General features: G+C 39.1%; 2 protein-coding genes across 3 annotated transcripts; one reads left to right on the top strand and one right to left on the bottom strand.

The window, feature by feature from the left end:
- Positions 1-1,295: 1,295 nt before the first annotated feature.
- On the bottom strand, positions 1,296-6,584 carry LRRC57 (leucine rich repeat containing 57). 2 transcript variants are annotated; one of them, XM_035328105.1, is made up of 6 exons: positions 6,455-6,584; positions 5,700-5,864; positions 4,838-4,973; positions 3,470-3,738; positions 2,817-3,002; positions 1,296-2,211 (listed from the first exon to the last, which is right to left on the bottom strand). In XM_035328105.1, the coding sequence occupies exons 2-6, from the start codon at positions 5,781-5,783 to the stop codon at positions 2,170-2,172; spliced, it is 717 nt and encodes a 238-aa protein (XP_035183996.1). In that variant the 5' UTR covers positions 5,784-5,864; positions 6,455-6,584; the 3' UTR covers positions 1,296-2,169. The 2 variants fall into 2 exon arrangements, with proteins under 2 accessions (XP_035183996.1, XP_035183997.1); XM_035328106.1 differs by having other exon boundaries at positions 5,700-5,878; positions 6,455-6,568.
- Positions 6,585-6,658: 74 nt separating this feature from the next.
- On the top strand, positions 6,659-11,045 carry HAUS2 (HAUS augmin like complex subunit 2). Its single transcript, XM_035328103.1, has 6 exons — positions 6,659-6,918; positions 7,183-7,275; positions 8,542-8,611; positions 9,438-9,570; positions 10,258-10,366; positions 10,480-11,045. Exons 1-6 carry the CDS (start codon positions 6,661-6,663, stop codon positions 10,627-10,629), a joined length of 813 nt encoding a protein of 270 aa, XP_035183994.1. The 5' UTR covers positions 6,659-6,660; the 3' UTR covers positions 10,630-11,045.
- Positions 11,046-12,071: the final 1,026 nt, after the last annotated feature.

Here is a 12,071-nt window from a genome sequence, read left to right as displayed (position 1 = left end):
AAACTGGTTCCCTGCTGTTGTCAACCTGTTTATAATGACAACACTACTGATAAAAGATATCTGCCCCAGCCTGGGAACCCAAAGCATCTTTGAAGTGCAGCTGGGTACCTGAGAGCCTGAGGTATACTCAGATGTCCTTGAGAAACACAAAAACAAACTGCAACAACTATCCCCCTGGAAAAAGTAGAAGTTCATCTAGGAAACTTTTTTATGAAGTCTGGGGAAGCAAAAGTTGGTTTGAGGGGGAAGTAAACATGGTAGTTCCAGGTAGGAAAATAAAAGCTAGCAAGAGCAGATGGTGGTGTCTCTAACAATCCAAAAGTAACTCACTGTCTATACAAATTGGGGCTTCTCTGGGAGTTCTCCTGTGAGAACTTCTCTGCTTGAGATCTTTGGGATCTCAGACTGGACCCTTGCTGGGAATATCTGGCTGATTCTGGACTCTGCAATGCAGGTCATCTCAGAAAATGAAACTTTGCCTATTACTAGCTACCCCCAGTTCTGGAAGCAGTTTGGCAAATGCTACACCATATTGTAACACTTTAACATATAGGTGTGCATAAAGTACTTAATCATAAATATATACTTGCTTTACTAGTGCCTATTTGTACTGATTTGTAATAAAGTAATGTAAGAAATAAAATCTGTGTCCTTGCATATTATGGATCTCTATAAACCTACCCTTGCCATCTTTGCATACCTACAGGCTATTCAAGAATGGATTACAGCCATCCTTTGAATACTGAACTGATGTTCCCCAGAATGTTATTTAATAACAAGTATTGCTGTGTAAGAACTCTTTCTGAGCATCTTATAAAATAAACACTTTATCTTAATTATGGTTATAGAGATTGACACAGAGGTCACTTAATTTTTCTTAATGTTTTCTTTCTGTTTGCAGGTAACAGCCACAGTGAGTACATTTAATGATTATACTTGTGACACTAAGGAGTTGAATGTATAAATGCCTTTCTTGCCTTGTGTTGGAAAGGTTAGGTATAGAATGGTAGGTAGTATATTCAGTGAGACTGTCAGACAATCTCATTAGGAATAGATGCATCCATGTTTATTTTGCCAAGAAAAGCACTTAGTACAGTTCTTCCTCCCTCACTGTTCTGAGGATGCAGTATATCTTAACTGAATTGCTACCGCAGTGTTGACATACTTGACTTTTCTGCAGTCTCAAAGCAGTTGGAGTACAACTGTTACCAGCAGCTGGTGGAACCATGTATCTAAAGTGATGTTTTTTAATTATACCTTTGTAATATTGGTTAAAGTGACAACAGCAGCAGCTACACCAAATAAGCTTGAAATTAATTTTTGAAAACAATTTACTAAAATAAACAAGTACATTTTCGTCTTCAGTATAAGTTAAATAACTGCATACATTTTTAGCTCTTTCTAGATACTTTTCATAGTAAGGCAGCAGCAGTAGGGTGACAGCTAAGACTTTTACAAATAGTCAGTGCAAGGATTTTATATTTTCCAGCAATATACATTTTACCGAATACATTGAAGGTGGACCTCATCTTTATTTGATGCAGCTCAAGCAGAATAGGACTGTAGTGCAATTCCTGCTTATGGGGAAAAAAAAAGTCTATGAAGGATGCTCAAACCATCATTTGTTTACTGGAAGCAGTTGATATAAATTTAGCCATAACTATTTGTGCTTCATTAGAAAAACTCGTAGAGGTTAAGAACTAAAATGTTATTTGTGAAAGTTCTTCTCTGTAGACAGAGTGCTTACTGCAAAATATACAACTTTTCAGATCTCCTTTGATAGCAAAACTTCCATGTACTAGCATGGAAAAATGTTTCCAGAAGAAATGACTCTTACAGTTTAACACACAGCTTCCTGATGAAGGGGAACTGGCAAATTTGAAATGCTCTTTCCCTTTCTCTATTAAAGAATGAGCCCTGACAAAGGAGAACAGGTATTGTGTTAAAAGCTATAGTGGCTCAAAATCAGAACTGGCCCCTAAACAGGTTTATCAGTTTGGTACCCGTGTTCTCTACTTCCAGTTTATTCAACGTGGCCTTAACAGACTATACGACTGCTAGAGGGGAGTACTCTGAACAACTCCTTCACCAGTCTTGTTTCAGGTCAGTGAAGCGGGTGCCTCAGTCACTAACTCTTCTTATCAGAGATACACAGGATCAGAACAATGATCACGCAAACTTCTTCTTTGTAGCTGTAAACCGTTCCATGTACTACAAAGGAAAAAAAAAATCTAAGAGTTAGAAATTAATACAAGGTTCATTGTTATTGAAAGCAGCTAAATTTCTGCTTCAGACTCAAAAGCACTCTGCATTTAAAGCATACTTTATTTCATCGATGCAACTGTTAGTGTTTTAAATAAAAAACAAAAGCTTTCTGCCATTTGCTATAATTGATTCATACTCTAGAATGGAAGTCCCTATGGTGCAGAAGTCAAATCTGAAGTGTTAAAGATAAACTGATGTTAAACCCTTAAGACTGCAGTATGACAGGAGGCCTCCTTTTTTAATCCTGCTTTTCCATCTCAAACAAAAGACTTGCTTCAACACACCTCTCATCATTAGCTACACTTCAAAAGATGCTGATGAAAGAACAGAGATCATGAATCCTATTACCAAGAAAGGTAATATTTGTCAAATTCTTAAAATTCTTTTCAGATGTTAAGAATTCAATACAAGTGACAGTACCAATAGACTGTTTATGCTTTCATTCACTAACATAACAGCTGTCTTAGAATTCTGAGGAGGTACTGGGTAAAGAGTTCACCAAAAGTTTCTTTTTAAAAAAAAAAAAAAATAATAATAATAATCATACAAACCTTGTCATAACCCTCCAGTTCTCTGAGTTTCTTGATTTCAAAGAGGTTTCCTTCAACTGCAAGCAGTGAGATTTGGGAATCGCTGAGGATGCTTTGAGGAAGCATGCTGAGTTCTAAGCAGTTTTCTTCTAAACGCAAGACTTTGAGGCGTGGGCAATGGGAGATCTGCACTGAGATCTGGGAAATCTGGTAGAAATAAATTTTAAAAAAAGTTCAATGGGACTAAAATGTTAGTTTTCCATGACTACTTAAAGTGACTTGTGTTTCAGACTAATGCGGAACTATTATACTGTAAATCCATATTATATTAACAATACTTAACAGTGTGTAAGAAGCAATAATAATGGTCAAAAAGTCCAAGTAACCTTCTATTTTTATGTGATGACAGGCAATCTACACGTCAGTTTATCAGATTCCTACTCAGTAACTGTTCAAATACTTTCTGTATGATTAAAGTCAGTATTTGTTAGTCAAATCAGGCAGTTGGATGTTTCAGACCATAAATTCTAGTCATGATCTCTCATTTCTACTGTGTGAAAGCAATGTGTCTTTCAGCTATAAGTTTTGATCATGTCAGCTTAGACTTAGTACGACCACAGAACACAATAGAAACAGCTCTGTCCCAAATCCACATGCTACCTCAGTTACCGGACCTGGTTCTGATTCAAATTGAGTTCAATAGCCTGCAATTCTCCCACAGTGTCTGGTACGTTTTGGATCTGGTTTTTGGAAAGATCCACCACATCCAAGTGACGAAGACCACAGAGTTGTGTCGGCACAGTCCGAAGCTGGTTTCCAGAAAGACTCAGGGTTTTGAGAGCTGAAAGTTGTCCAAATGCAGCTGGTAGCTGCCTCAAGTGATTGCCATTCAAATGTAGTGTTTCCAGTTTTTTCAGTTTACACAGCTCCTCAGGCAGAGCAGCTAGAAATAAATCACAGAACAAAGGGAATGACCTAAACAAAGAACAGTAAAATTCCATACCCATTTATGTCAAATAAGCTTCTGCATGGAAAACAGTTACTTCCCACAGGATTCCTCCACATTTTCCAGTAGAGGCACAGATGCTTACACAGAAGGCACACATCCCCTACACAGAAACAGAAGCCGTCTGACAACACATGCTTTCTAAACGTCTTCCATAAATATCTCAAAAATAATCTGCAAACAAGGTAGACCTTCAAATCACTAGCTGAAAACACCCCTCTGAGAGGGTTTTACACCATCAGCTACACCATTTCCTAACCACTTTGCCAATGTATTCTATGACATTTGATACACCATACAATTCACAGCCTCAGGTCTGCTGCAGCCCTTTAAAGGTATTACTCAACTCACTCAAAAGTTCTCAAACAATCCGTACCAAATCAGATAAGTCTCACTAGGTAAGCTCTCCTAGGGTTCATCCATCCCTCATTCTGTCTATACATACCTGTAGCACTCCTAAGCTGCACTACGGAAACAAAGAGATTTGTAAATGACGTTTGTTTTTCAAAAAGGCAATTAATACACAATGAACACAAAAACAGTTAGCTTATTCATCTCATCCTAATTTTTCCATAAAGAGGCAAGAAATGTGTTTCTCATCCAAAAGGCAGCATTTCTCATAGCATAAAGTTGCCTGAATTTTTTGGAACTTCCACTGTCTACGAGAAGCAGCAACAACCATTCAGTGGCCAACCTTTTCTACAGACCATCTTAATTACCTCTTCTCTATGCAAGTACTAAACCATCTTGACACTTAAACTTTCAGATCAGACAAGTCACAGCACACAAACCTTGTGGTTTTAAGTACTTACATGTCACTGTTAAACGAATAATACAACTAAGCTGGCAACTAGTTTTGAATAATTTATGTGTTTTTTTTTTTTTTTTTCCTGTACATGAATTCCAAAGATTTCAGTTTAGGTGACTAAACTTCCCATTTACATCCTGTGAGAGTTAAATCATTACATTTAGTTTTTGATCAGAGATGTCAGATATTACTTTAAAAATCTGTGGAGATAATAATTAGCAGGCATACTCAGTTTGTTGCTGTTTAGAGCAAGGCTCTTCAAAAAGGAAAACTTTCCAATGAGTGGTGGCAAGAGCTCTATTTTGTTGTTTGACAAATCTATTGTCCTCAAGTTGCTCGTTAGCTTCTGCAAATCTTCAGGAAACTAGGGGAAAGAAAAAAAGATACATCATCTAAATACTTGATACAACTTCAAATGTTCAAGTTATATAGCTCTGAAATTTTAACTGAAATATACATCTATATTACATGCCGTAATATGTATCACAATGTCCAGTCATCATAGTGTCCAACTAAGTTGACAGATTTCTCCTTTTTTAAAATATTTTTTCTTCTCAGGAAAGGGAAAAAGATATAAAGGAGACAGTCTAACATCTAGGAAGAGTACTTTTAATCCAAAGAATTTAAATTAAAAAAGGAGAAGGAAGTACAGACTATTAATGACTGTTATTAAGTACAGACTGTATAATGACTATTAAATACAGTGCAAATATCTAAGTATGACAAATTGTGGAGTATCTTTCTAGAAAACAATACGGATATAAAATTTACATTTTCTACCAAGTTTCCAGTCTTTCTTTTTTTAAAGCTCAACAACATTGTAACTAATACTTCTTTAACGTGCATTCACTATAAAACATACAATCAGAAGCATGTCTCTCAGCGTCCTGAGAGACAAAGCCTCAATAAGAAGACAATGCAACCAAAATTTTTCTCTGCCAGGAAGAAAAAAAATATCTTGAAATACGATTTATCACTATTTATGAGAAATGTGTATGCAGTGCATTATGACAACAATGAGGGGGGAGTTCACCTCCAGAAGTGCCAATCATACAAACAAACTGCCAGGATTCTATTACAGCTGTATTACCTCTGTAAGTCCCTTTCCTGTTAGCTGAAACACACCAGTTTTCTGTGCTGTTTCCAGGTGGGCTTTTAATGCACTATTTCCCATCCTCACACTTCTTTGTCAGGCGTACAGAGTTTGTCTGAGTGATAGTTTCAGCCAGTTTTTCTGTTGTTCTGCACTGGAGGACTGCAATAGAAATTCTGTTATAAAGCAAATGTAAAAAGTCATTTTACATGTTTTGTCTTAACACTGAAAGCTTCTCAATACACTGAACCATTTTGCTGCTGCATTGTCATCTCTCTAAAATTTTGGATCTTAGAATATTTACCCAGCTTGAGATGTATTCTTTGTTGCAGTCTGCATATTGAAATGCAATAAATATGGTTAAAACTATGGGGAAAACTTTATAGTTTCCACATTTCTGCTCTTCTGGGGCCCAGTTATATAAGGCTGTTCTTTATGGAGACTCTCCATGATTGCAGTGACATCCACCAGGACAGAGCTGCTTTTAATCCCACAGTTACGTTCAGTTTCTTGGAAGCACTCAGCGCCCCGACTCCTTTCTGTTCCTTCTCCGTGCAGTTACTGCCACCCCTCTCCTGTCACCCCAGCAGAGCTTAAGGAGCTTCAGGCCGCAGGATTAGCAGAGGCAGAGCCGGCAGCCCCCGCTCCCCCGGCCTCACCACGCCGGCTCCCCGGCGCCGCTCGCCCCGACCCCAGCTCCCCAAGCCCCGCCGCCGCTGAACGGCTCGGGGAGCCCCCGCACAGGCACATACCGACCCCGGCGGAGGCAGAGAGGGAGGGAGCCGCCCCCGCCGCGCCTCCCCCGGTCCCTCAAAAACTGGGCACCGGCCGCCCTTCCTCCCCGGCTCCCCGGAACCGGAACGCTGTCAGCGGGGCCGTCACGCCCGGCATGGCGACTGCCCGCCGCTCCAAGCCTCCTCCTCCTCCTCCATCCGCCCGCCCTTCCGGCGCGGCCGCCATGGCGGAACGTCGCTGCTTGGTTTCCGCGGCAACGGCGGCCGCCAGCCCCGGGCCCCGCGGAGGAGCCGCCGGCCCCAGGCCCCGCGGAGCGGCCGGGCGGGCGCGCAGCCCGCCGAGGCTGCGGGAGCGGGAGGCAGCGGGGACCGCCAGGGCGCGGAGAGCCGCCGCGGCCGGCCCCACCCCCTGGGAGTCCGAGGGGCCCACGGCGGCGGCGGCCGTGCTGGCACGGTGCTTGGCCGAGGGCTTCGTGAGGCAGGTGCGGGACCCGGCCGTCAGGACCAAACCCCCCGCCTCTGTTCCCATAAAGGAGGGCGTTCTGCTGCGGCGCTTTTGTCCGCGTAGAGCCTGAAAGCAGCTGTGCGGATTTACAAGCTTGTGTTTTACCTGCCACGGGTCTGGTTGCGTGTCTTGGAATGACAGATAGGCAGAAAGTGCTGAACTGCACTGCTGTGCCAGTCTTGAGAGTTTGCCTGATGCCTTCTTGCTGCTGACTGACCTTGTTGTTGCCATCCTTTCACAGGAGACGTTGGATTCAGCCTGTCAGAATATCACATGCTTTGCGAAATTCGCTGAGAGGGAAAAAATTGCAAACATTCGGGCAGAAATCAATGAGGTAAGGCCTTTACTTCTGTCAACATACTCTTAACACTTCATACTTAATACATTTCACCCAATGAGGCAGCAAATGGAAATACGCCATTGTTCCGTTAACAGTTGGCAGTTTTTTTCCCAGAGGACTGAGTTGTCACAAAGAATAACAAGATTAAATACATTTTCAGTGCAACTGGAGAGATGTAGTAGTTTGTATCTTTGACTGAAGTGTTACCTGAAGCTTTCTGAAGAAAGTGAAGAACAAATGAGAGTTTGTAGTTCACTTATATTCCAAAAAAAATGTGTTTCTTTTTGGACATCTGGACCATTTTATTGGTTGCCTCAGTCATTTCCTACTGTCTGAAATTGATGGTTGACTTGCATTTTATGTTGATGTTTTCTGAGCATTTGCTCGCTAGTATGTGAGACGTATTTATTAAGCGATGTGGTGTAGGCTCCAGCAGCTACAAAGTGTTACTGCAAAAGTGTAACAAATTCACTGGTTTAAATTTTTGGAGAATGAGTAAGTGAGCATCACCCTGTAGCAGAAGGAAAGACTAGTTTACAGCTCCTAGTGAGGTGGATATTTCACTGCCTTTGTTGGAAGTTTATACTTATAAATTCTTTCTTGGACAAATGTTTGATATGCTGTCAGTGGAAGAGGTTAATTTTTGTCTCCTCTCAAGGAAGGCAAAGCAAGAGTTCTGTGTCCTGAAAAACTATGTCATTCTGTTCTGTGTTTTCCTCAGTCTTCTCCTGTCTAGCCAAAATTATCCCAACTTTCAGCCACAGAAGTAAGTGTGCTGCTCTTGTGCTCATTTATCATTGAAAAGAATTAAACCTGAGAGGTTCCCCCTCAGCTTAAAACAATTAATATCACAAAACAGTGTTTGCCAGAAGGAGGAGACTGAAGCTTTGAGAGGTTCTTTACCAGGATATAGGCTATGAAACTGCTTTGTAGGACATGGGAGCATCTGTGTTTTAAGTATGAATTGCAGAATCTGTCTTTTGTAGAACAAGTTCCCAATAAATCACCAAAATGTTTTTTTTTTTTGTATGTGTGTTTTTTTTTTTAATTGTCTCTTCCTATTAACCAACAAAAAAACCCACACACCTTGAAAGAAATTGGTAGTATGCTCTTACGCATGTGGCTACTCTCTCACAAGTGCACTCTCCCCCTTCTTACCTCTCCTTCCCTCTCACCTTCTCTCTGCCCCAAAAGGGCCAGCAATATTTGGTTAAGTACATTAAAAGTTCATTTTCATTTTGATTTTTAATCTTGTTGTAGAAGAAACTGGAAACTGAGATTCTGCAGTTGGAGAGGGAGACAGCAGACATCGTTCACCCTTTTTACTTAGGTAAGTTTTCTATGTACCATAGGGGAAAAAAAGGTTTTAATTTTAAATGACTGCATCAGTAGATTTTTTTCATTTAAGTACATCACACTTCTAGAAGTTACTGCAGCTGTTACCACTGCATAGCTTGCTAGAGGTGGCAAGTATATTATTAACCTTCCCCAAAAGAATGTCTGTGTAACATTCAAACTTAATCAGAAGGACATGCAGTAGAATCTGTGTGTGTTTGTCTGTGCATGCCCTCAGCTCCCCAAGTTCAATGAAACATCAGGAGTTTTGAGATCATCAGTAACCTGTGTTGCTTGCTTTGGCTTGTGTAATGCTTTACAGCTTATATAGTAATCTGATGCATTTCTAATTCATCTATGGACCCTAGAACTACTTAGTTTTATTTTATTTTGGGGGGAGCATATGGATTCATTTCCTTGGTATTTCTTGCGTTTCCCCCTATGACTTGATGGATACTTAAAGATTCTAGTTTGCTAATACTGCACTATGCTAGTAAAGTATACTGTAATATTTCAATCCTATGGCATAGTTTTAAGAAGTGGATTTCATCTCTTTAGAACAGTTTACTTAAAACTATAGATGATGTAAGGCAATTAACAAAGCTGCATCTCTTAAAAAATGTATATGACTTTCTTCGGGGTGTGTGTTCATGTTAAGTCCTATAGAATCCAACACAAGTCATTCTGACTAATGATATCTATCTTGAGTGTACACTATCCTGAGTGATAGAGCAGACTTGTTCTTCCTTCCTTTCTAAAGAAGAAACTTTGTTCTTGTTCTAGCAGGACAATAGCTTCAACTTTGCAATTTTATTTTATAGACAAAAAATGCCAGATATTGCAAGATATGAACAGACACTTGGAAGCAGTACTGAAAGAGAAGAAGAAACTTAGGAAGAGGCTGATGAAGCCCATATGTCAAGAGAACCTTCCTATTAAGGCTGAATATCACAAGTAGGCATATAAAAAATAATGGTTCTTTGTTTGAGTGAGTCCAAATTAATTTGAGCTAATTATATTTTAGAAAAAATCAGATGATTTCATTCACTTTTCTGTAGAGAATAGAAACAAAATATGACAGTGGAACCTCATCTAATAGGTAGAAGTTTACTCATTGCTAATTTCATGGAAGCATAGCAATTTTTAAATGAATATTTGTATGGAAGCATAGCAATTTTTAAATGAATATTTGCTTAGTTGATTGGTCTTGCCTTCTGAAGACTATATGATTGATTATGTGTCTTTTTAAATTGATGTGTTAAATTCTTGATTGCTTTCACTTCTCCGTAGGTAGGAATCACTACTGTAGCTTTTGGTGTCTTCTTTCCACCATGACTTGGTCAGAATAACTGTGTGGATGATTCCCAGAGATACTTAGTAAATGTTTAAAAAATAGCGTTGCTCCTCATGGTCTAAAAATCTGGTCCAGTTACGGAAGTATGCACTTGAATAACTCCTGCTCTACTTCTTATTGAGAACCATAAAAGAATTCTAATTGCACAGAAATTAATTAGATGACCAGGAGCTCGTATAAAAATGGAGAAGAGGACTAAGGAAACCCATAGTGGGAAAGAAAGGGACGCTTGAAAGTATTAGATCCTGCATTGTTTGCACAACTTTTGAGCTCATTCTTGGCTACAGGTACGTAGTAGAGTTGTTGACTGACGCTGTGTCTTTCGTTGAGAAGCTTGAAAGTCATTTGCAGAGTGCAAAAAGTATCCCTCAGATACCAACTCTCATGAAGAATATGGTGAGTAGAAAAAAAAAAAAGAGCTTCTCAATGCTGTTTGGTTGCTTAGATTATTTTTGTTTCCTGCTAGCTTGACAGGTTATATAGAGATGAAATCTAATTCTCTTCTTCAGGACATTGCTTTGACAAAAACAGAGGTGCTGGTGACAGACTTGGAGGAGCTGACAGAGCAAATATTGAAATGGAGAGAACTGCAAAAAGAAGTGTATTCTGATGGTATCTGCAATACTGCTGAATTGGACTTTGGCTTATCTTTAACCTAGCACATCATTTTTTTTTTTCCTCATATGGGGATGGCTATTTGAAGAACTGCAATTTAAGCCTGTGAAAACTACAACATACTTGTGCCTTAATTCAACAGGGACTTTGTAAGTAGTTATATTTATGTTCTGACATTATAGTTCAATGATTATCCATTTTCCAACTATTTAAAAAACAACAACAAACTGAGCAGTAGTTCATAGGAAGGCAGACTACTGAAAAGACTGTTAGGGAGTTCTTTTTCGAAATAGTTGGGCAGGATTCTCTCGGAGCCTGTATCTTCAATGCAATTTTGTTTTGATATTTCTCATGTGTTTGCTACAATGTTTTTATTCATTTTTGTAAGTATTTTGATAATACACTGTATTTTGTATGTACCTATAAAACTTCAATAAAAGCACTAGATTTTAAGAACCAAGTTTCCTGGTTTTCATTTTGTTATGGAATACCACATATAAAAAGAGTGGTTCAAAGTGCTGTGGAAGCATAGACATGAACCTAACAGTTCAAACCAAGGAATTAAATTATTTTTAGGTTACAGTTTATTACAGCTATGATGTGGTTGATTTGGAAAGCAGGGAATTGACTTGATGTATAGCAGTTCTACAAATTTGTAACCTATGTTTCTATGATAGTGATAAATACATTATTCAGCCTCCTCTTCTATTGCTTGCCCTGTATTCAATGACCTCCTTAGAATATAACTTTTTCCATGAGTATGGATAACAACTTAGCTACTCTGACTTGTTCCAGTTCACAGTCTCAGGAACTTTTATGTCTTGAAAAGGTGTGTTGGTAAAATGTCACTGCCAGGACATCTGTAAACCAGGACAGTTGTTGTCTTTCATGGACACCCTGTTTTGTATTGAGGAAATAGAACAAACATGCAGATGTATTCCTTTCTGTCACTGCATCCTCAGTTATCTGAATTCTTCATAGCTACAACTTGTTGATTTATATTTTTAAAAATTAGCCCTTTATTTTTTGAAAGTAACCACTAGGTGGCTCAGTACCACACAAATTTCACCGTAGCTTATGAGAGGTGCATCAAAACAAAGTAAAATTAAGGATGAAATAGTTTATTCTGTGTTGAGCACCTTCTGATCAGAGTTACATGTAATTGGTCTACTCAATATTAAATATTTGAAAGTTTCAACGAATCCTGTTATTAATCTTCCTAGACTACGTTATTCCACAGGGTATGAAGTCAAAGAGTATAGTTTAAGAATTTTCTAATGCAGTATACAAGTACAGGTGATTTTCCTCTCTGCTGCTGCTGAGACATGTTAAAAAGACAAATGACTTGGATTAAGTCTAGCAGAGTATCAGGAGATAGGAGGATCTAAGAATATTAACTGAAATTTGAGTCCTGTAAGATTTAATAGGATCGCATGGTGGGATTTGAGCCTGAGGTCCCCCATGGTTCATTTCATACTTTGGAAAT

Source organism: Oxyura jamaicensis, chromosome 5 (assembly GCF_011077185.1).
Source record: "Oxyura jamaicensis isolate SHBP4307 breed ruddy duck chromosome 5, BPBGC_Ojam_1.0, whole genome shotgun sequence".
NCBI lineage: Eukaryota > Metazoa > Chordata > Aves > Anseriformes > Anatidae > Oxyura > Oxyura jamaicensis.
Note: the sequence above shows the minus strand (reverse complement) of the source record. Positions and strands in the feature narration are given on the sequence as shown.